Source organism: Lissotriton helveticus, chromosome 2_2 (assembly GCF_964261635.1).
Source record: "Lissotriton helveticus chromosome 2_2, aLisHel1.1, whole genome shotgun sequence".
Taxonomy (NCBI): domain Eukaryota; kingdom Metazoa; phylum Chordata; class Amphibia; order Caudata; family Salamandridae; genus Lissotriton; species Lissotriton helveticus.
The window spans coordinates 337827192-337852457 of NC_136060.1; the positions used below are offsets into that span (position 1 = coordinate 337827192).

The following is a 25266-nucleotide window of genomic DNA, read 5'->3' on the forward strand; positions in this document are numbered from 1 at the left end:
TGAGATTGTCTGCATAAAGCAACACAGGGATCGAACGATGTTCCATACGAGGTATGTCTGTACCACCCTCAATAAGGGCATATTACATTTATATATACAGCGCGTCCCTATCCACAAAGGGTACACATCTATTGCCTGCATATTACAAGATGTGTTTTCAGATAGCACATTGACCTTCTATGCTACCGTATGCGTTACAACTGGACACAAACTCAGAACTCTCCCGGAACTGCATTAACCACCAGAGTTACCCTACCATTACTATGATCCTCTGAAACTTGCTGGGCACACAAAGATCTCTGCAGCAGGTGTCCTAAATGTTAAATGTTAAATGTTGTATACTTGTAAAGCGCACAGCTGCCCCAGCAAGGGGCGTCCCGGCGCTGTATACCGCTGGGGAACCCGTCCTGGCTTTCCCTGTGGGATGGTCCCTACTGGGAATCCCCAAGGTGGAGCCAGGCATCCCCGGCGTTGATGGGGCCGTTGTGGAGATTAGGCAAGCTAATGCCCAGAGTTGCCGAGTGGGACCCCAGGTTAGAGTAGGCACCGAGGCGAGAATTGTCGAGTCCGCTGACCCTGGTCCACGACCCTGCCGCGTCGGGAATTGAACCCTGGTCCCGGGCAGACTTCTGCTCCCGGGTCTGCTGCCTCTAACCAGTGAGCCACACCACTCCACTAACCCTGTAAGATGTTTCAAAATGCGGACTCCGTGACCAATTAAGCCAGAACAGGTTTACTGTCACATTTGTCTGTGCTCCCATTGTCTATGCAGCATCATTTTAAAAAATAAGTATAAGTTGGCTGTTAGACTCCACTTTACATGACTCCGCTCCTCATGGCTCAGCCACTTTTAATGTGCCACACCTTGACCCCAATGTGTGGGTTCCCAGAGTATATTCTCCAGTTCCAGCACTGAACGTGGCGCCTGGTTGTGAAACACCATGGCTCCGACAGCAAGCGCTATAGAAATCAAAATTTGAGATGTGTGCTCTTACCTGAGTGCAGATTGCGTCAGTGTCCGTCCATGTGGGCACTTGTAAAGTTCTCCTGGGTGACACTGGAGTCTCTTGATGCTGCGGGGGGTCTAGGTGGCCCCAGGGTGCACGGCGTGCATGTGTCCACATCAACCCAGGATGCGAACACTGCGACTCCCGGGCAGGATGCTCTGTGCAATCAGATGTCCACCTCGAGCATTCCCGCGGACTGTCCCTTTCACTGCTCGGGCCCAGTGTCCCCCAGGAGCCCAGGGATGCGACAAGCGCCAGCAGATGGGGGGCAAAGATGAGCGCACACCACGGGAGCAGGGCTCTGCTACCGGCCAGGGGGGCCCTCTGAGGGCGAGGAGTCCTGGGCACAGCGCCGGGCATCCCTCAGAGCGGGACGGGCTTTCTGGCGAGGGCTGCTTTCAAGATCTCATAGTACTTCTGCGCCCCTCGGGGAGCCGTGCATCCCCTCGGACCCAGAGCCAGTTCTGTCAGGACGTCCCTCCGAAGTTCAGAAGGACCCGCGCCGCCGCCATCTGCCCTGCACGCCTCCTGGAAAGCGCCGCGTTTCCATTGCAAATCCGTTGCCTCCTGTAACAAGCCCAGGTCCTTCCTTGCTTAGCCATCCACCCGGCCAGCTCCAGGAGCCCTAATGGTGACACCAGCTTTAGGGGAACAAGGTAGCTTTCACATGATGTTATTTTATGGGGATGTGTTCAAGGAAAGAATGCACCAAGAAGGATAGCAATTTAGGAATCCATAAGTGCAAGGCAGAGAAGGACTGCCTGTTCACAGATTTCAGATACTCGGACTCCACGTTTACCTTTACATTTATTGGTGATGCCAAACATGTTTCCTATTCTGTGAATGTCTCGAAGGATCACCCAGGTATAGTGATGACTTAAAGACATTATCTTAGAAGTCTATTAAACATCTGTGGCTGTTTGTGAGAGGAATTCTGAATTAACATGTATTTCTTCTACCTTTGGATTAGTTGTTTAAGATATTTTACTTAAAATAAAAAGATTATCTTTATTGTGTTGGAGGTTGCTTGGGGCCAGGACTACATTCCCCACACAACACCTTTCTGCCCCAGAGGAGGTGCATAGAGCTACATAGGGCAACCGAGTCTTGAGTGAACTCAAGCATTCCGTTGGCAAATCCTTTATAATTACATTTTGTTTACCTTCTGCGGTAGAGGACATTAGCAAGGAAATTACTTTGGTTGAAGAGCTCGGATTATCCCTACAGGGGGATTAATTACAGGTGTTGGTGAAATCATTGCTAACCAGTGTGTTCTGCCTTCTAATTTAGTTTCTAACACATGCGCCACCTCTAACTTAATATATACTGTGGCAGAAGTATATTCCTCCAACACTGATATTGTTCTTCCTTCAAAAACAAGAAAAATAGGCACTCTAAAAAGATTACCTTGAGAGGGAAACAGACTCCAACCAGATCTACTAAGGTCTACTAAGCTTACTGCCTTATTCAATGCAATTTTTTCAAAGGTTGTTCCATTTGTTACAGCTCAGGTGCTTATCAGGCACTCTTCCTGTAGCTACTTCAATGGCTGCCCCTGCTGTACCTCAATTAACTAAAGAGGGGAGTTTGGGCACTGATTGTGGCCTTTAAGTAAGAATCCAATTAATGACCAACGCTCCCTATTTGGAAAAATAGTAGCAATTTAAAACTGAAAGGGGGAAAAACATGAGCTGATGATTCTGGGGGACAGACCTGACACCAAACACCTATAGACTGGCCAGAATGTTTAGTCAATCCACCCATTCTCCTCCTTCCCTATCAAAAGGATTGGGATGTGGCTAGACAAGTCCCTTTCCATGGATACACAGGCCTAAACATTTGTATTGGGTTGTGTTGGCACCTGCAGAACACGTCATTAAATCCTAGACATTATCCTGAGTGTTCCAGAAGAATTGTGGTCCAATCCCTTGTTCTTTCCTGGTTGGACTACGGGAACTCTCTGTATATAGGCTTCCCCAAATAGGTCAACAAAAGGCTTCCGGTTGTCCAAAATGTAGCAGCAAGATTCCTATACTTGAGTCCCAAATTTGCCTCAGGAAACAGTGCTCTACCTTCTCTGCACTGGCTCCCCACTGAGACAAGGATACACTGTAAAAGGTTGTCTAGCACATAGAGGGCTTACGATCGACGGATCCACTATGACAAGGGCACTTTTGACTCTTCACCCCACCTTTAGGGCTAGGAGATCTTCTATGGGTCGATTCTTGAAGGTACTTCGATTTTACAAGGCCAGATGGGGCGGTAGGTCCTTTTCAGATCTCATCCCCAAACTTTGGAACAAGCTTCCCATAGAGTTAAAATGTCTAAACAATGAATCACAGTTTAAAAAAATGCTACACACTTGGCTATATCCACATTAATATCCCCACTGTGTTTCTCTACTTGTCCCAAAGCAACGCTATGTCTTAGCAAACCCGGAGAAGCATGAGGGTAGTCCTATGCTTTAAAAAGCTACGCTGCAAAGCATAGCAAAATGTATCTGCACCCACCTCTTTTAGCGGCCTTGTATCACTTCTTTCCAACAAAATTAGTAGTGAACTCTGTTTTGTTCACAATTCAGTCAATATTCAACATCAAAATTGCTCCTGCCATTTCCTGTACCCTCCAATATTAATGTTACCTGCTGGACGACCCTTTTTGTTGTTATTTTGGGCAATTTTTTCCTCTTAAAGAAGTAAGTTTTGAACACTATTCCAAACTTGAAAACAAAGTAATACACTGGAATGACTAGTGTACATTGGGTGGAGGCCATTTTCTGTTCTAACATATTAATAAGGTTCGGCGTGTGTTGGACCTGAACCCAAAGCATTGGGAGGAGACTGTATTGTGGCTAACTTTGATCTGCCTAACTTAGCTTGACATTTTTTTATTCCAACTTTCTCTCACTCTTTCCACCTCTAGAAAGATTCAGGTGTTGCCTTTAGGCTATTTTTATAAGCCACAACCTCAATAGGGTTGTATATCTTCGTCTGACCCAGCCTTTTCCAACACTGTGTTTTCTGTCTCTAACCATAGTGTACCTATATCAGATACGTTTTAAGTGTTATACACCTTGGCTACATTGGTTGACTTATGTCGGTTTCCGATTCTTGTGTTCTCATCCTCAACTTCCCCAAATGAGCCCATATCACCTCTCACCTCAAAACACTCCACTGGCTTCTCGTCCACAAGAGATGTCAATTCAAGATGTTAACCCAAGCACTTCACAATTAAAGATCAGTGTAAATCAACCCCGCCTGAGTTTCCACCAACCCTCCAGACACATTCTCTCCACTTCCATTTCCCTCATGCACACCCCCCCATATCTGCCAGAGCAACACTGGAGGACGCTCCTTCTCCTACCTCACAGTGGAGTCCTGGAACAGCCTACCCCTCCACCTCTGGGCATCACCCTCTCTTCTGGAGTTCAGGAAGGGATTCAAGACTTGGCTGTTCGACTGATTTCACCAGAGCAGCTTTGCTCTCAGCACTTGGTTACCCTCATGGTTGAATAGCAGTACTATATAAATCTGGTTTGATTGATTGATAAGAGGTGGAATCAAGACTTGGCAGCTTTAGTATTTGGCACCCCTGACACTGGTAGTACCAGCTGCGGGCTTCTAACCAAAAAGTAGCTGTCATTGTTGTACAAATTAAGCATTACCTCCAGGACGGCATCTCTTGCCAAACCTGTTTTTTGTGCTCAGGCAGCCACTTATTAATAGAACTGCACAACCATGGAGTTATCTCGAGACCCAATCACACTTTCTCCACAGAATCACTGTCTATCTACGTATCATGTTCTATTCTTGCTGTGCACTTTTTTTTTTTTAACTGTAGCTATGACTACCAGAGCATTAGTATTTATCAACCTTGGAGGGGGGATTCCCTACAAACACGGGCTATCAAAAGAGGACTATGCCCATTAAGTTTCACGTAGAAATCCCAGCCAATGCAGGAAATGATGAGGATTTCATTGGATCTCGGATCTATCAGTTATTTTATAGATCCTCCCAACTTAGTCAGATAGGCTGAATTTATTCTGGTGTAATTTTCCAAAACCAAGACATAATTCAGCAGGTTCTACACACTGCCTGCTTTTGGAGCAATAACCTGCAGACGGCGACAGTGCCTTCTTATTTTCACTTCCAGCTGGTCCCAAAACAAAGGCCTGTTTAAAAGCCCATCTTTTGCTCAAATGCACCCTTGCTAGGGCCTATCTGAGGCCTATTACCTAGATGCCAAGGCAATGGAGGATACATAGGGCCACAGCTTGTTAGCGCTAAACAAGCAATTAGGAGTAACCATACCATAATTAGGAGTTACATTTTTTACTTTGTTCAACCCAGTTTATGTTAGCGATGTGCATACACTGCAAGAATGTCAGATGTGTCTGTGTATATGAATATGAATATGAATAATTACACAAATAACTATTTAAATGGCACTTACTAAGTGATTCTTTCTTTAATTATTTTATTGTGCTACTTATCCTAGTGTAGGGTGTTAGAGCGCTTTACCTTACATACAAAGAGACAATAAAATATACAATTGTGTAAATCAAAGTAAAAGAAATTATACATAAAACAGTGAGGATAATGGAGGTGTAGGAGTCATGTAACGTTCAAGTGTAGACCTATGTGTATAGAGATATTATATGTTAAGAGTGCATAGTCCCGATAAATACAATGTCAGGATTCAAAACATAATGCAGTGATTAGGATTGTCTTCACTAACACAAAATAATTACTACCCAAAGGAACCTTTCTTTGTTAACTTAGAATAAGAACGGATTGAGATAAAAACATTAAGGATATAAAATCATGGCTTGCAGTTTGCATGCAACTCCTTGATGCTGGCTCATAGCCCAATGTGCTATATTAGAAGGGCTGCAACTTATCAGCTGGAAGTAATAAAAGGTGTCAAAAGCAGTATCCCACTTAAGTCATCTTAATAGTCTTTATTTGGTTTTGCAGATAAAACCATAAAAGACAATTGTTGAAAGTGGGGGTCCTTATCGCTTACCGCCGTCACCAAATGCTGGAGGCGGGAGTCCTCGACACCTCGCTTCAACGTTAGGCTAAGTAAGGCCATTGTCTGAGTTAGCCCTGCTCACCCCCTTAGTAGCTTGGCACGAGCAGCCAGGCTTATCTCCAAGGCACGAGTATTCAATATGTGCAACCACGCTCACAGTAACCCCATGATATCACCACAAATAGACTCTGCACGAGTTTTGATAAAATGAGTATATCTTTATATAAGCAATTATACGATACGACCACACAATACAATATCAACATTAAAGAATGGGTAGTATTCTTTCTGGTGGGTTGGTAGGTTCTAATCCCAACCACCGCTCATAACCAACAGTTAAGCTCACTTCTAACCGTTTCCAAAAGGTTAGGCCAGTCGTATTTCTAGAATCACACACGTTGCAAAAGGAAACAAATACTGCAATGCGTAAAAATCTTCTCTTATACTATCCAACAGAGAAACAATGCCATTCGTACACCACAGTCATGTACTTTACAATTTAAGAAATAATGCAATGCGTATCACCACCAGCATGTCCTGGACCAAGAAGAAACAAAGCAATGGGTCACGCTACAATCCTGTACAGTGCAATGAAGAAATAATACACTGTGCCACGTTATACTCAGATACTGTGCACTGAAGAAACAATGCAATGCGCCACATTACAATCGGGTAACACGCAAAGGAAAAATAACGCAGCGCATAGCGCACAAAGAATGTAGTTTCTGAGGCCCAAATGAGGTCAGGCGTCATACGACGGTTCGATACTCCGTTAGCAGCAATAATGCGAAGTGTAATACAACAGTTTTACATGCTCTCTTAACAGTGCCCCCGTTATGGAACAAATGATGACACAAATGTACTGCTTCCCACTCCGGCCCCAGCACTGCCCCTTCTTGGGCCAGCACGGGTCGGGATCCGAGCCGAAGCAACGACTCTGGCAGCTGTCTGAAACGGGAGGCCGAGAGAGTGTCCCTCCAGGCCCACACCCCACACCAGGTGTTGATCCACATTACCTGGGGGCGTGACCCCACTCTCCTCCCCGACGTCCGCGATTTGGGCCTTGATCCAGAACTCCGTCACAGGGTGTGGCGGACTTGGGCCGGTGGCTCAGCTCTTCCGTGGCTGCCGGTCCGGGCTGCTGCGAGTGACTCAGAGGGCCCAATGACTTGGCCCTCCTTCAAGAGGTCTCAGTCCACACTGAGATCCGCCCTCAGCACTGTGGAGACTTTACTTCCAATTAAGTGCACCCCCTACTCAGGCACTTTTCACCAGCGCCTCAGGCTGCACTTCGACATGCACACTGCACGTCCGAGACTTGCCTTCTCTCTGGTGCTCATGACATTCCAGCGTTCTTCACCAATGCTCCGCATGAACCTCAACACGCATCCTGCGCGTTCAAGCCTCACCTTTTCTCCCGGTGCACACGATGTCCAGGTGCTCCTCACCAACGCCTTGGCTGTACCACGACACGCACCCGACTCGTCCGAGATTCACTTCTTCTGTTGGTGCCTATGAAGGCCAGGCGCTCTTTACCAGGGCCCTGGCTGCACCCCAACACGCACCCAGCGCGTCAGAGTATTGTGTCTTCCTTTGGTGCACACAAGGCCCAGGCGCTCCTCACCAACACCCGGGCTGCATCATGACACACACCCAGCATGTCCGAGCCTTACCTCGTCTCCCCGTGCACACCACGACCAGGGGCTCCTCATCAACACCTTGGCCTGCACTTCGACACGCACCCAGCGCATCCGAGACTTAACTTACTCCTGCGTGCCCACGATCACACGTCACAACTTCTGAGGGTCTCAAACTGCAAAAGCATGTGTACCTCGAGTTGCTGGGACTTCTCCGGAAACTTTTATGATCCTGTATTTCCAAACAGGGAGCCAGCTCACCTCGGGCCCTTGGGGGTTACAAGACCCAGCACAAAGCACATTCTTCTTCAAGCAGGGGGACCCACGCCTCCAAGCACAGTCCCAACAGCCTCTCCCTTAGTTAGACCAACACACTGCAGACCAGCCCCAGATCACGAAGCAAGGATTGGTCTTTCCACCACAGTCTCTTCAGTTGCTCCTTCTTTAGCAGAGGTCCCTCTTGACAACAGAAAGGGTCCAAGACTTTACAATCTCAATCCATATCTGCTTCGTTCCCACTTTCAGGGGTTTCAACTCTCCTAGTTATGCCCCTTAATGTCTTTGAAGCTCGTATGTGCTTAGGGGTCCCTAACCTCTCCCTAAATCCGTTCTTGGTGTCTCTCTCCCAGTGTCACCTCGCTCCCTTTGATACTAGGGGTCTGGATTCTTAATCACTTAGCAGGAGATGGGTCAATTGGTTTATAGCACCAGCCCCGGCCTTTTCACCTCCTGGGCTTCTCCTCCCCCATCCTCTTCAGATGCAGGGCAGCCTTTCACATTTGAGAGATGCACAGAAATGCTCAGAACACAAAACTCAGCCACTTTCTAAAAGAGTGGATTCTGAACACACAGTGACACAACCATCTTCACAGAAAGATGTGTTATGACACTGTGATTTCATACTTACTAAACTTCACCTCTCCAATAGAAAACTGACAGGAAACTAGGCTAACAAACACAACACCTAGCCTCCCCCATTCTGTCCTATGGGCAGGATGGCCTTACAGCAGTGAAAAACTAAATGGAGAGTTTTTCGCTGTCAGAAAATAACACATCTCCGTATACGTTCTTCCTTTTACCTGCCATGGGGTGACCTGGGATCTACCACAGGGGTGCCCAATGCGTATGCAAAAGGGAAAGTCAGGCTTGACCAGTGGTTGCACTTGACAGGACTACATTCTTACTTAGCATTCTGAGCGCAGCCCCTACACTGAAGGCCAGAGTTTCCTTCTCTGTGTGCTCTTGCATTGCTAGCCCTTGCACACACAGTGTACATCACTAGAGATTTTACTAGTAAGGTAAACATACCAATCATGGCCAATCAATCCCATTACATTTTAAACAGGGAACTCTTGCACTTTGACAGTGATCAGCAGTGGCAATGTACCCAAAGCATCTAAAAGCAAAGGAAGCAAATGCAAAAAAAAAAATCAGGGGTAATCACGCCTAGATATGCTAGGTCTAACAACAATAATATAGAACCATTAGAAAACATCAAACATTAGATAATATTTTTTCGCATGATAACAGCATCAGATAAAAAACAAGCCAAAAAAAACATATTTGCATATCTGATAACAACACTATCAAGTAGAACAAAGCAGGTCCAACTTATGTGAAATGCTTGCCAACTAGCAGAAAGACAATAATGGACTTATTACGTTTTTGGTAAAAAGGGCAGTCATTCTAAAGTGCAAAGTGTCCTGAGTGCAAATGCTGTTGCAAATGCAGAGAGTAAAAACAGAATCGAATGAGCTACCATGGGGGATAGCTAACAGATGATGGATTAAGTTTAGTCTAACGCATGTCAGGAAAAAGCGATGATTGTTTGACATATTGAAAGTTAGATACGGCTCTATGGTGAAGGAAATTTAAAAACACAAAATAGGCTCTAACAGGGGATTTGCACAATACAGCTAACTCTCTATCTTTCACTTTCAAGGCCTTGAAAGCTATCTTGGTCGAAGCAATATAACCTGTGGCTACTGTGTCCGAATTGTTAAAAATTTCAGGCCACCCCAAGCTATACTGGACACAAGATCAAGGGCCAAACAATCCTCTGAAACAAAACGAATGAAATGTTTTTCAAGTTGTAGCCAGACCAATAACCAAAGAAGTAAGGGCCGCACCTGCAGAATGTTGACCAAAAACCCTATGTCCAAGTTCCTCAGGAATTATATAAGAAGAGGAACTTTGAGGAAGGCATTAAAGTCTTCTTAAAAAATGTATTCTCCATTAAGTTTAATGCGACAAGTTAGCAGAGTCTCCCTACCAGAGGCAGCAACAGGAACACACTTTCCTTTATAAATATCAAATATCACCTTGATGGATGTGTGCCCCAACTTGGTCGAAAAATCAAAAAAGGAGGCAGTGCTCTTGGTGAGCATATGGCACCTGGCAGATACCAAAGAGTACCAGGTCAAAGGTGAATCAAATAAAACACATAAACAAAGATAAATAGTGACGTCTAACAATACTGTCTTTAATCTGGAAAGTTCTAAACTTGGTGAACCGGGGGCCGATCACCATAATGTGATTTGGTAAAGTTAGTACTCCGATCAAGGCTATCCATAAAGTGCACCAAAGAGTTAAGCAGAAGTTCCACACCCAACGCTGTTCTGAAAATAAGGATGAGATTGTCTGCATAAAGCAACACAGGGATCGAACGATGTTCCATACGAGGTATGTCTGTACCACCCTCAATAAGGGCATATTACATTTATATATACAGCGCGTCCCTATCCACAAAGGGTACACATCTATTGCCTGCATATTACAAGATGTGTTTTCAGATAGCACATTGACCTTCTATGCTACCGTATGCGTTACAACTGGACACAAACTCAGAACTCTCCCGGAACTGCATTAACCACCAGAGTTACCCTACCATTACTATGATCCTCTGAAACTTGCTGGGCACACAAAGATCTCTGCAGCAGGTGTCCTAAATGTTAAATGTTAAATGTTGTATACTTGTAAAGCGCACAGCTGCCCCAGCAAGGGGCGTCCCGGCGCTGTATACCGCTGGGGAACCCGTCCTGGCTTTCCCTGTGGGATGGTCCCTACTGGGAATCCCCAAGGTGGAGCCAGGCATCCCCGGCGTTGATGGGGCCGTTGTGGAGATTAGGCAAGCTAATGCCCAGAGTTGCCGAGTGGGACCCCAGGTTAGAGTAGGCACCGAGGCGAGAATTGTCGAGTCCGCTGACCCTGGTCCACGACCCTGCCGCGTCGGGAATTGAACCCTGGTCCCGGGCCGACTTCTGCTCCCGGGTCTGCTGCCTCTAACCAGTGAGCCACACCACTCCACTAACCCTGTAAGATGTTTCAAAATGCGGACTCCGTGACCAATTAAGCCAGAACAGGTTTACTGTCACATTTGTCTGTGCTCCCATTGTCTATGCAGCATCATTTTAAAAAATAAGTATAAGTTGGCTGTTAGACTCCACTTTACATGACTCCGCTCCTCATGGCTCAGCCACTTTTAATGTGCCACACCTTGACCCCAATGTGTGGGTTCCCAGAGTATATTCTCCAGTTCCAGCACTGAACGTGGCGCCTGGTTGTGAAACACCATGGCTCCGACAGCAAGCGCTATAGAAATCAAAATTTGAGATGTGTGCTCTTACCTGAGTGCAGATTGCGTCAGTGTCCGTCCATGTGGGCACTTGTAAAGTTCTCCTGGGTGACACTGGAGTCTCTTGATGCTGCGGGGGGTCTAGGTGGCCCCAGGGTGCACGGCGTGCATGTGTCCACATCAACCCAGGATGCGAACACTGCGACTCCCGGGCAGGATGCTCTGTGCAATCAGATGTCCACCTCGAGCATTCCCGCGGACTGTCCCTTTCACTGCTCGGGCCCAGTGTCCCCCAGGAGCCCAGGGATGCGACAAGCGCCAGCAGATGGGGGGCAAAGATGAGCGCACACCACGGGAGCAGGGCTCTGCTACCGGCCAGGGGGGCCCTCTGAGGGCGAGGAGTCCTGGGCACAGCGCCGGGCATCCCTCAGAGCGGGACGGGCTTTCTGGCGAGGGCTGCTTTCAAGATCTCATAGTACTTCTGCGCCCCTCGGGGAGCCGTGCATCCCCTCGGACCCAGAGCCAGTTCTGTCAGGACGTCCCTCCGAAGTTCAGAAGGACCCGCGCCGCCGCCATCTGCCCTGCACGCCTCCTGGAAAGCGCCGCGTTTCCATTGCAAATCCGTTGCCTCCTGTAACAAAACGCTCCAGTGACACATATTCTTCAAGGCCACCCCGAAGAGACTGCTCCGGGCTTACCTACAGACAAACACATCAGGGACAACAAAGAGGTGCAGGGTTGATGTCTTTCAGCTCAAGTAGAGGCCGCGCTAAACGCAGGGTAGGTACTGTTACCAAGTTTCTAAAACTCTTAAACAATAACTAAGCGTGCCTGTGAGTTAGCAGTCACCCACGCAGTGGAACGCGTGCATTCCTGAATCCTGAAGCACACAGGCCCTGTCGCCCCGCCCTGTCTTCTCCCCATTGGTTAAAACATGACACCTCTCTGGAGTTGTAAACGGGTCGGCCAGCCTGTGTTTTCAAGTATCGCCTACGCGCTGCCGGGATATGTAGTGACCTGTACTCTGTGTCCATGTAAACCTCTTCACCCTTTTGATCACACCGTGAAACAAACAGAAACACGAAAACAACCAATATGAAGTGATTAAAAGTGCTTGGTCTGCTATGCTTCTTTTGCCAGCGCTTGAAATGTTTGGCAGCTTTTCGCTTATTGGAAAACTACTAAAAACTCAATGTCCCAGAATCCCTAGCAGCTGTTCCTTTCGCATCAAGCACAGATTTTCTCAGAGTAACTGTTGCCAGACTAGCACGAAACTTTCAATGCTTTGTAAATACAGGGCAGCTATTAGGTAGCAAACCGCTTCTTGTAGAGGCACCGCGGATACTTGGTTTATGTATGGTCTAAAGGAAGACCCCGCCAGCAAAATGGGGGTGAAGACAGCTGCCCCGTCACATACGGGGATCATCCCCTCGGAGGGAGCCTAGGAGAGCAGGGCTCGCTCTGCCCCGTCTCCGGCTGCGATGGCTGACCCGTGCTTGAGCGATGTGGTGCTGCGGGTGTCCGTGGAGTCGCTGCAGGTGGTCCCCGGGCTGATGGCGGCCGCCGTGGTCGTGGGAGTGGTGCTGGGAGTCGGCGCGGGGGCCCTGCTCTGCTTCTTCGTGTTCCTGCCCCGCTTGAAAAAGAAGGTAGCGTGCTCCCCAGCCGGGACTGACTTTACTGCGAAAAAAACTCCGTATTGTTTACCAGCTCAGAATAGCTTGAATTTGACAGATCGAATCCCAATGAAAACCACATTGTAGATGGTAACATTAATGTTGAAGGGCTCTTGTAACTTATTGTATTTCACTCTCTTTGTTAGTAGGAGCCACTCGTCTAGATTGGTCTATTAAAGTGCATAATTATAGATTTGCAAATCTGTGCACATTATAGTTGATTTCAGCAACACAAAGATTGACAAAACATAAAGGGAAAAATCAAACTTTCGCAACAGATGTAAAGCCGGGAGTGCAGGACAGAGCGCCTTGGTTTGCAGCATTTCATAGTCTTTGAAACAAGTGAGTGAGTAGTCATAACAGTGAAATAGCTCCCACATTGAACCATATCTTAAATAGCACCAAGGGACAGAGCCCAAACACTCCCTAGAACAGCTTCCTATACCCTGTCGTCGTCCTTCCTTTCACTTGTCCTTTCACGTATCCATCCATCCATTCATCCATCCATCGGTTCTCACATCCACCCTTTATTCATCCACATTTGCATGTTCCCTTCATTGCCCATCCACTCGTCGGTATATTCATTCATCCCTTTATCTTTTTAGCCATTGATCCTGTCACTAGCCCATCACCTATCCTTCCACCAATCCTCAAGTCACTCTGCTACTCATCGTTCCATTGGTCCATCCATCCATCAATCCAATTGGTTCATTCTATAGTCCATTCATCCTTCCACCCTTCACCATTTCTTCTTTGTTTCGAAGTTTCCTTCTTCTTTCACTCTTCTTTCTCGCTACCATTCTTCTCTTTCTTTCTGCTCATCCTTCTTTTTCATCTCATCCTTTTTTTCTTTCTTACATTTCAATCATCAGCTCTCTTTCTATTGCCCCTCTCTGCTTTTTCCAATTTTCTCTCTTTCACTGTACATGTCCCATTGGGCAGCTCTTGGCCCAATACCTCTGTCACAGTATTTTCTTCTAATGTTATTTATGACCATTTGGTCCGCAAATAGAAGAGGCCTATAAGCAACGAATCACTATCTTAGCTGTTTAGCAGTTCATAGGGCCCAGTGGCACCCATCCACATTTTAGCTGCTGGGAGGAGGGAGGGGAGAGATTCACAAATCCATTGCTAAGAAAATCCTTAATACATCTTTCTAACCATGTACCACTTAGGGTACATAATGAACACTGCGGTTCTTGTTTTATAGAGAGTTCACCAACAATTAATGACCACTTTCTTATCAAGATAAAGTGTTTTTTATGTTATGACATTGTAGGGACCCCCTTAAGCATTCTACACACAGGTAGCTGTTGAAATATCTTGAATGATCGGTTTTCACGAGGTGCTCATACTTTAGTCATTGTGACACAGAAGAGGATTCAGAAGTAATTTGCAATATTAGAGATGGATGGTGCTACATTGTCCAGATCCCCAACACATAACATTCACTGTGATTAAAGCCATATAAATCAACCACAGCATAAGAGATTAGCTATAACAAAGTGATACAATATTAACATTTAACCACTATACTTAGTCTGTAGTTGGCAGTCAACATCATTTGACTGAGTTGTTAAACTGAGGGAAGATGGAATGGCAACTTTACTTGGACATATCATGACAGAATCTTTTTCTAGCTCTAAAGATAAAGTCCTCATACATTTTGAAAGACTATATCAAATCCACACCTGGGGGCTCCATTGTTGCCATTGAAACACAGCTTGATTGCTCTTTTCAAGATCCAGAAATCAAGCCTACGAATAGATGAAAGTGAAGATTTTTTTTTTTTACTGTTAGCCATCATACTGCACAAGCGTGAAAGATGGATAAACAGTTCCTGGCATATCAACTTAAGAGAACATTTGCAAAAATAAAATGTTTGTGTGCTGGCCTTTAGCTTTAGGGTACTTTATACCCACTTCCCCCAGTATATAAGTTACAGTTTCCTTTTTTACAGACCAATTGTTTGCCATTGTTAGCTAGATAAGAGGCAGGGGTCAATGGGCCGTATGTATGAACACATTTTTCCATGGATAGAATGAGTACAATGCTTTGACACATCTATCCCAATATCTCTTGAGTGATTGGACAGGGGCACTATTAGATCATTGTGAGAAAAGTGTCCCAAACCATTTACTCACCTTAGATGCTTTGCTTTTTGGACTACTCATTATTGGACTTTGGACATGAGTGAATCTCACTAACTGAGTCTCACTCACTCTAAGCTTTGCTAAACTGTATTGTGAGTGCCAACCGCTAATGTCCACCTCTTAAAAAATGGTCAGCTGCATTACTTGGGTAAAAGGCTCTGGGATGGTTGCATCATGTGAACTCGTACACACTCATTTGCACACAGGTGCAGACAGAAGTGTTTAGGAACACCATCTAACACAGACCTGTATCTCCATACAGGTAGCCTGTCACAGAAGGGGCCCTTCTTTGGGTGGTTCTTGCCTGTACACACCTTATAATACGAGAGGACGTTGATAGTGTAAGTTTGTGCATCTGTAGTGATTTACGAAAACGTGTGTGCTTCATTGTTTTGTACACTATGGTAGAAAGTTTCTCATCATAGTTGGGCCTAGCGATTTGACACACCAACATTATGGTGAAGCCGGATCCCAAATGCAGATCTAACTTTAATTTAAACATATCTGCACTTCTTCTGGCACTTCAAAATGTATCCTTCTCTGATTCAACTCCTAATTAGATTCTGGTCTTTTAATGTTTACTGGAATGTGAGACACTATAAAGTGCTGAATGCATGGAAATATATTATCCCAAAAATGTTCTTTGTTTTATTGTAGCTTTGAAAGATCACTGATGTTTTGTGTGGAACGTGTTTGACTCTGAATTGCTAAATATTATTCAAAATGTCTAAAAATTAGAGGAATGAATTAATAAAGACTTTAAAACAATTTAGTCCACAAACCTTCACGCAATTGAGAATGCTTGGACATCCACTGTTGCATCTGCGAGCAACCCAAATCCAATAAGATAACTTTAACATGGAAAGTTATCTTTCAAGACTTGAAATTGGACTTTCTACGAGCAAGACCTGTGCTTATATCAGTTGGATTGAAACCTATTCCCTAATTGAGCTTGTGGCTCCTCGCCCCCTTCGTGCACGCGCCACATGTAAAGAACGTTCACAAATTACAATATACTGGAAAGAGGTGTGGTGTTAGCGAGACTGCTTCAAGGGGCTCCTTCTGAGGTAGGGTCCAACAGTCTAAAACTGAGAGACTGCCCCAGTCGAGAAGAAGCAAAATTAGAGAGAGCCTAGGGCATCAAGCCTGTTGAACCCCTCAGCAAGACATATTGCACTGTGACTGGCACCCACTTGCAAGCAACATGGGAGCTTGCCACAATGCCTAATCCCTAATCGTGGCATAATATACTTCCAGGTATTGCCAGTTCCATACCTTGTGTGTCTCCCTTTCCCCTTGTGTCTCTCACTTTTCCCTCAACACACTTCTCATGCCATAACCTTTCTTTTTGGAGTTTCTTCAACTAGTCACTATAATTGTGGCATTATGACTTGAGCGTAATAAAATGTTATCATAGGTGAACTGAGTAATATGATGGACGCAACATTAATTATTTTAAAGTACCAATAAAATAGAAAAAATAAAGTAAAAAATAAAGTAAATAACCTATACTATACAGTGAATCTATACAATGTAATGTTCCAACAGATTACATTTGAAAGTCTGTCTTTTCCAAACGTAAAATAACCTAATATTCCAACAGATTACATTTGAAAGTCTGTCTTTTCCAAACATAAGATAACCTAATAGTCCAATTTGTAGAGCATGTATTCACCCCATGAGGTATCTTTGTGCTGTTGGCAGATGACGGTTGTTTGGTGGTACCCAAATGAAGGGCACGTATTTTCTCAACCTTGGAAGGACGAAAGGCTAATTGAGCGACCCCACTAGGTTATGAGCTGAGGATCACGAGGTCAAGGACCAATTCTTTTAGTGGACGGTCTTTGTTCCTGTAAACTGGATCATTTATCATACAGTTAAAAACAATTGACATTCTCCACCATCCTTTTTTAAATTTTTTAATTTTTTAAATTTATTTATTCATTTCCATTTGTCTCAAAATACATACATCTTCATAGAGAAATCTGTCTGAAGTGTGGTCCAATATCCATACCCCCAAACCATAAGCCCCCTCCCACAATACCCATCACACCCCCCCCCCCACTTTCTCCCCATCATTTTGGCCATGTACAGTGTCATCGTGAGTCAAGCATAGATCAAGATTATACACATTGAGATATTACCGTCATGTACAGTCTAATCTTTGACAGACTATAATAGAGTGCAAGTATCCTACGGTAGGCGGGTCTAAGATAAACCAGCATTATATGAGTCCCCAAAACATCTGTAGCTACTCGGTGGCCTAAACCTGCGCCACCCCATCTGTCTCCAGTTGGTCCACTTCCTCCTCATCTTGGTGCACTCTGAGATAGGCCAGTAGCGGGCCCTAAATGTCCTTAGGACTAGACTTCAGTGGCATCTGTTCCTCATAAGCATGTAAGTTGTCCTGCCATGTAACCATGTCGTGTAACCATCCCTTGAACTTGGGTGCCCTTCACCTGCCCCATCGACACGCCACCTGGCGTCGTGCCAGTAGTATGCCCATTAGAAGTAATTTCCTGTGTGGGGTATTAATGTCTGCGATTAGTCCCAGTAGAGCCGTTGTGGGGAGAGTTTCAATGGTGAGTCCTAACATATCAGTGAGCCCTGTGAATACTGCCTCCCAGTATTCAGCCACTTTGGGGCAGTTCCAAGCTAAGTGTATGAAATCTGCGGGCCTCTGCTTGCATCAAAGGCATCTATCATCTTCCCGCAGGCCTATCCTGTGTAATCGAGCAGGTGTGTGGTAGAGTCTGTGCAGGATTTTGAAGTGCAGCAAGCGAAGCCTGCTGCTGCCGGAGACGTGTTCCGTCTGCGTACATGCCATTTCCCACTGATCATCAGTGAGTGGTTCAGGTAAGTCATTGTCCCATTCAGCCCTGGCATGCAGCGGGGGGGGGTCACAGATCTGAATCTCGCATATAAGACCGACGTGGCGTGTTTCAGTGCATCTTCCTGCAGCATTAGGTGAAGGAAAGGGAACACTTCCGGTTTGGCTGGGAAGTCAGGACATATGGCCCGCACGTTCTGTCTGATCCTACTGTAGAGGAACAAATCCATGAATGTAGAGGAATTATCTCATAAAAATTGTTCCTTCGACTGGAACGTCCCTTCGAGAAAGAGATCCCCCCACATGGAATATTGCAGTCTGGTTAGCAGGTTTTGACAAATTTTCTCAGTGGTCACCTGTAGAAGCGGACAGTTAAGCAATGGTATTCTAGGGGAGTAGAGCTGTGTAACACCCTCCGCTTTCGCCAGCCAGTGTAGTGCTTTAACCGTGCAGTCCACGGTAGTAGGGTCTCTATCTCTTTCCTTATATGGGGCAAACACATACTCAGTCGGGGGGACCGGCTTCATGTGACCATCCTCTACTGCGAGATGGAGCATGTAGTGGGGGGGGTGGAACCAGTACACCGCAAAGTGTGCCTGTGCCCTATAATAATACTGTTCAAAGTCTGGGACATCAAAACCGCCGTATCTATATGGGAGTGTTAGGGAGTCCAGCTTCAGCCGTGCGCGTTTTCCTCCCCAGATCAATCGGATGAGCTGCGTCTTTAAGGTGGCAAAGAAATGTGCCCCAGGGTGATGAGGAATGTTAATAAACAAATATAAAAATTTGGGAACTATCACCATCTTGATTAACGTTATACGGCCGGCCATTAATAGGGGAAGTTTAAGCCAGTATGAGATGTTGTCTGTCACTTTAGACATGGCTCGTTCGTATTTTGTTCTCATGAGTGTTTCTTTATCCATAAGACATAAATCCCTAAGTACTTAACTTTGGATTCCTCCCATTGCAGTGGATAGTCCAGAGGTTGAGGGGGGGGTATGATCGGTCAATGGGAACACTGCTGACTTTCCCCAATTGACCTGTACTCCGGCAATCGCTCCAAATTTGGTAATTTCCCGCAATACTGGATTTAAGTTGTCGACCGGGTTGCGGATGTACAGGGTGATGTCGTCCGCATAAAGGGAGACTAGGACTTGTCGGGATAAATAGATTAGGCCCCTGTGATTATGGTGCTGGTGCAGCTTGGCCGCCAAGGGTTCAATGGCAATAGCAAATAAAACTGGGGACAGTGGGCAGCCTTGCCTTGTCCCCCTATTAATGTGAAAGGGATCGGATCGGGACCCATTAAGCAGGACTCTGGCCATTGGGGCTTTGTAGAGGAGTTTGACCCATTGTATGAACTGTTCCGGCAGCCCCATAAATGTCAGGGTCCCGAACAGGTAGTCCCACTCCAACGAATCGAATGCTTTGGTGGCGTCTAAGAAGACCGCCACCGCCGCGCATTTAGGGTCTATGTCCTGAAGGATCGCCAGTAGTGTGCGAAGGTTGTGGGATGTGGCCCGGTTAGGGACGAAGCCCACCTGATCCGGCATCACTATCTTTTCAAGGATAAGGTTCAGCCTAATGGCCAGCACCTTGGCCAATATTTTAGTGTCGCGGTTAAGGAGAGACAAGGGCCGAAAGGAATCTCATTGATCGGAAGCTTTCCCGGGCTTAAGCAAGGACCGTATTTGCGCTTCTCTCATAGTACCAGGGATTACGCCCTCTTCCAGCGCTTCATAATATACTGCCTCGAGGATAGGGGCTAGAATGTGAGTATAAGTTTTATAAAAATCAATAGGAATCCCGTCCGAACCAGGGCATTTTCCCGATTTTATGTTCATTATCGCCTCTTTAATTTCGTCAACTTCAAGGTCTAATGCTAAAAAATTTTGTTGCACGGGTCCCAACCAAGCAAGGGCCACGTCCTCAAAATAGTCCCTCAAGTGTAGTTCAGATTGCCTCCGCGATGCGTACAGTGCCTTATAATAGTCAGTCAGGATGTCCAGCTGCTCTGGCAGGGATCTACATATCTCCCCTTGGGTCCCGCAGTTCTGTGACATAATTACAAAAGCGTGGAGGCTGTATCGCCCCAGCTAGGGAGTGCCCCGGCCTGTCGCCCTCCCGTATCGTCTAGCTACCCCCTGCTTCCCCCGAAACTTACACTCCTGTTCAGCCACCTCACTATATTCCGACATTTTCTCCCGTATTTGTGCCTTCAGGAAATTGGAGTCCTCACTGCCCGCGGCCTCCCGCTCCAGAGCCTTTAACTCAACCTCCAGAGTGTGCAGGGTCTTTCGAAGATCCCGCAGGATCCCTCCCCCTTTGGAAATGCACCACCCGCTAACAGTTACTTTAAAGGCTTCCCAGACATTTGTGAGACTCGCCACAGAGCCGGTGTTCCTATGGAAAAACTCTAACATCTCCTGTTCCAACTCCGCCTTGAAGACGGCATCCTGTAGGTGCAAGGGGTTTAATCTCCAGCTAAGGAAAGGTGCTAGGTCCACGGGTGGGAATAAGGAGACTTTCACTGGGGAGTGGTCCGTAAAGGTCTTGGCCATATGGTGCACGCCTCCCACTCAATGGGACATGCCCCTTGCTAGTAGCACATAATCCAATCTGGCCCAGGTGTTGTGTACAGATGAGGGGTGTGTGCCCTCCTTCTGCAAAGGGTGAGAAAAACGCCAGGCGTCCACAAGACTCTCAGCTGTTACAATATCCTGTAAGGTGCGTTGGGAAGTGGTGTAGTGTGTTGTTGTAGCATGCGACCTATCCCAAGTGGGATTTACAACTGTATTAAAATCTCCTCCCCACACAAGATATCTGCTCCCCAACATTCGGATTTTGCCTCTGATCAGTTGTAGATAGTGGGGGTCATCGACGTTTGGCCCATAATAATTTACAAATACAATTTCATGCGATTGCAGTGACCCCCACAACAGGCCTCTGAATCCACCTCCCGCCCTCCCTCCACAAAACGGACCCCACGTTTAATCAATATAGCCACCCCCCTGGCATAAGAGGAGTATGAGGCAAAGCACCCATGAGAAGCCCAGCGAGTTGCAAATTGAGGAGTGTTTCCTTTCGTCAAATGCGTTTCATGTAGGAAAGCAATGCTAACATGGTGCCTATCCAGGTAGCCCAGAACCTACCGCCATTTCCGAGGGTCATTGAGCCCCCGTACATTCCATGACATGACTTTGAGGCTTGCACTGTCTCCACCTCGCTCACCCATAACCATAGAGATGATATTGATACTTCAGCCATGTAGCCCAAACCCATTGCTGTGACTCACCATACATTATCAAAATTTCACCTTGTGCCCCAACCCTCCCTCTCCCACCCACACCGGCTGCCCCAACTTGCCATGAAAAAACATCCCTCCCCCACCTAAAACACCCATAGGACCTAGTGCCCAATCCCACAATGAAAGTACCATTACGGAAAGAACAACATTGGGGGAATGCCCTCGATAGGGGGCCGCTTGGGGATCGCGCCATTACCACTTCGCCTCTCTTGTTTCACCCATTCGCAACCCGCTTGCTACAGGGGTCGATCTGACGGGACGAGGGCAAGTGGCCAGGCGATAATTATAACAATGGCAAAATCTATCAACAATCATACATCACCAGTTCGTAGAATGTCATTGAGATGTCTTTATGCATTCATGCTTGGTCTTCTGTGTTAGGAAGGGTCTGATAACGGTGAATGAGAGCGCGATCTGCGTCTTGCCGCTGCTTCCCGGGAAGCGGAGCGTCGATCCTGTTTGAGAAAATCTTCTGCTTGTTGAGGCGTGGTGAAGATATGTTGTCGGCCTCTATGGTGGATCCGCAGCCGAGCAGGGTACAGCATGGCCTACTGAATACTGCGGGATTGGAGTTGCTTCTTCACAGCAATAAACTTCCTTCTGGCTTCCTGCACTGCTTGTCTAAAATCAGGGTAGAAAGAGAGTGTGGTGTTTTCGTACTTCACCTTTTTCCCTCGCCTGCCGCAGCAGCGTGTCCCGGTCGCGGTAGTTGAGGAATCTCATAATGATCGGACGTGCCGGTGTCCCAGGGGGCGGTCTGGCAGCCATGGAGCGGTGAGCTCTCTCAATGATTAATTGCGCGGGGAAGGAGTCCTTGCCAAAGAGATCCGCCAATAATTTCTCCAGGAAGTCCTCCAACCTCCCTGTGTTGGTCGTTTCTGCCAGGCCTAACATACGGACGTTGTTCCGCCTCGAGCGGGATTCCAATTCCTCATTTTTCTCCGAGATAACTTTCAGGAGTTTGTCCATTTGTGATGAGTGCTGCCTGCTGTTGCTCGCACCATCCTCGAGGTCTGACCCTCTTTGCTCTACCTCCTTCAATCGTTCCTCATGGCCATCCAGTTTAGCTACGTCATTGTCCAGGCAGAGTGACATGGTGTCTATTTTTGAATCTATAGATGTCAGGCTCTGTTGCATGCTCACCAGCATATCTTTCCAGCCAGAGTCCCTTGTTTCAGGGGGGTCTTCATCGCCCTGGCCTCTCGGTACAGAGCCAGGTGTCTTGCGAGTGTCAAAAGGCAGCTTCGACTGCTTCGGTTCTGCCTTACCCATGGCGGTAGTTTATGCACAGCACAAGCACCATCGCCCGTACGGTGAAGGGGGGGAGGTGGGCTCTGACAACTACACCAAAAGTTGTAATGTTCAGCGTAGGCAGGGCCGCAGTCCACCCCCCAGAGCAATCCGCAGGACTGTCCCTAGCTGGTCTGTATTCCAGAAGGTCTCACTGTGGCCAGGTGCGTAGTACACTAAGCAGGGGGCCAATGCGGGCTTGCTACGGGGGTCCCCCCAACCTGCCGCGCCGCTGACGTGCTTGTCTTAGCCAGGCCTCGGCATCGCCTACAAAATGGCGGTAGATCCACAGCGTCTAGATCGGGTCCCTGGCGCGGTGCAGCTCCCCTCAGACGCACCCATAGCCTTAGATCGCGCGGGGCAAGGAGGAGGGTGACCGCGCACAGTATGGGTAGGCAGGGCAGTCGTACAGTGGTCTGCCTCTCTATAGTCAGATGGTATGGCCAGGGCTCCCAGTGTCTCCTCGTGGCCACAGGCCCCTAAAATGACGGACTGTCCCGCTCAGCCCCACCATGCGACTCGGGGGAGGATGTCCTCTAAGAATGGTGCTGGCGTGGAAATGCCTGGTCTTCCTGCCCGCAGCTCGCCCCCGCGTCCTCCACCACCACCACCTCCAGCCAGATGCTGCTCGGTCCCTTCTCACCTCACCAGGCGCGCAATGGCCGCACCCAGCAGCGCTCGTCCTCCGTCCCTTGTCACAGCCACCTCGGCCCATATGAGCAGCCTGAGGATCTCCCGCCCTCAGGTACTCAGTCAGCCAGTGCGGGCAGGGAAGCCTGGGAGGGAGTATCCAAGCGTGCCTCCGCTCTCCCGCCAACCGCAGCCGCCCCGGGGGGATATAGGCCTGGAATCCCCGGCCTCACTTAGATGTGGCAGCCGCCGCGGGCCTCCAGCGGTGACGGTTCAGGCAATGCGCTCCGCCTTTCCAAGCCGGTATCTCGCGTCCCGGTCGGCGCAGCAGGGTCAGACTTGTACTGCCGTCGCTCCTCACCTTACCAAAGACATTTGTGCTGGTGAAGGCAAATTATTTCCAGGCAGGATGAGGATAATGTTGCTTGAATCGCCCGACTTGGCGGGAGCTCTACGCCATGGAGTCCATTCCGGTCTGGCGCCACCTAGCGCCCCCCCCAAATTCTCCACCATCCTTCTTAAGAGTTCTCAGAATTTACAAATTTCTTGCATATGGGTGATTGTTTGCGGACTTGTTGCACTAGCTGTCGAACTCGCTACCTACCTTAGATTCCAAATCGAGACTCACTCATCTAATTTCTATAGTTTTTGCTGCCTAGGTCATTTAAGGATTTTTTCTTTTTAATTAAACTTAGTTTCCCTCTTGAAGTTTGTTTTTATTCCACTGTCCTGAGACTTGTAACACTCGCACACATATACTTTCTAGTATAGCGTTGTTGCACAGTCGATATTAGGTTGTGCCATGGATACCCAGCAGTAAAAATTTGTGTTTACTTTTGTGGACTCAACCGAGGGACATGGCCCGACAGGCCTGACCATTACCCAAGTTTCACTGTTTGTTTCTTTTTATTAACACATGAAAGGAACATTCGTTCCATTGACATTTTTCAAAAAGAGTACCAGAATTAGTTGCTACTACCAACAAATATCATAACTAAATCTGAGTTCAAATAAAAGACATCATCATAATTAAACACACATGTACATAAAATAATATATTGCATTTTCAATTGATTGTTGGAAAGTGCATTCGATGTTCAAATATATTAGGTAATTCAAAGTGACCATACACAACTTTGCTTCAATTAATCTGTACAGAGCCAAACATGTTATTTAAAAAAAAAAAACAGATGATGGTCAATCTCAAAGTATGTATTTGCTTTTCTCTCAGAAGGATGATTCCTCGAAAGTCGTGGGAAATTTTGACAACAGCAGAATGAAAGTAAGACATTCTAAAAAACGGTCTGGTGTAAAAAAGAAGAAAACAGAAAATGAAGTTCATAAAGGAGAGGTATTGCTTGAAGTAAGTTTTTTTTTTTCTTCTGTTTTGCATTCTCTCTGTGGGACCCTGCCTTTCATTTTTATTAGAATAATTCTTACAGGAAAGGAGATTATTTTAGCAAAGCAATCAAATGTATTAGTAACTAGAGGAGTAGTGATACATGCTTGGCATAGGGATTCTGTTGCATTTCAATATTTCACATACATGAGCCTTATTTGTGGTCAGATGTTGCAGTTGATAATAAACCTGCCTTTGTATCACCACATGTATTTTCCCCTTCAGATGTAAATAATGGTTTGTATGAAACACTATTGATATAGTATGGGAGACAGAGAGAGAGAGAGAGAGACAGAAGGCGAGAGAGACTGCGTTTTGTACTCTACACATGCCTAGGGAAGAATTTTAGAATTGAGTCAGAATACCTAAGATGGGAGAGAGATCCCTCAGGTTTACTGCAGAGTCTGTACTTGGAAATAAAACTACTCTGGAAGTCACAAGCTACCACTGCTTCACTTTTGACTGAGCAGGAGTCGTATATGGAGACCAGTATATTCATTTGTCAAAAATCAAAAGAGGACTAGCTAAGTTACAAGAGAAAGGGACTCAATGGAGTACGTGTGTCGGCAAACCAGTAGGTTTTTTCAAAAAGCCCTCACCAACCTAGTTGGTGGCATGCTTCATCATCGGGCCCACCACAGTGACACCTAATGTGTCCCGGGTGTGCTTCAACGCCAGATTACTGCGGAGCTGGTATACTTGCTGAGTGTGCAGTGTAGTGAGTGAGATGGT

The 25266-nt window shown here is 46.7% G+C and overlaps 2 protein-coding genes across 4 annotated transcripts in view; one reads left to right on the forward strand and one right to left on the reverse strand.

The window, feature by feature from the left end:
- Window positions 1-12107, reverse strand: part of EVC2 (EvC ciliary complex subunit 2) — a 526400-nt gene extending 514293 nt beyond the window's left edge. For 2 of the 3 annotated variants that reach the window (XM_078678485.1, XM_078678484.1), the window contains exon 1: window positions 996-1506. In XM_078678485.1, coding sequence (XP_078534611.1) covers window positions 996-1367 — 372 coding nt within the window. In that variant the 5' untranslated portion in view covers window positions 1368-1506. Of the gene's footprint in view, window positions 1-995; window positions 1507-11304 lie in introns of those variants that run through there. The other variant, XM_078678486.1, reaches the window with a different exon arrangement.
- A 390-nt stretch (window positions 12108-12497) lies between these two features.
- Window positions 12498-25266, forward strand: part of EVC (EvC ciliary complex subunit 1) — a 675738-nt gene continuing 662969 nt past the window's right edge. The window contains exons 1-2 of the mRNA XM_078678487.1: window positions 12498-12898; window positions 24367-24498. Of these exons, the coding sequence (XP_078534613.1) occupies window positions 12734-12898; window positions 24367-24498 (297 nt within the window). The 5' untranslated portion in view covers window positions 12498-12733. The remainder of the gene's footprint in view (window positions 12899-24366; window positions 24499-25266) is intronic.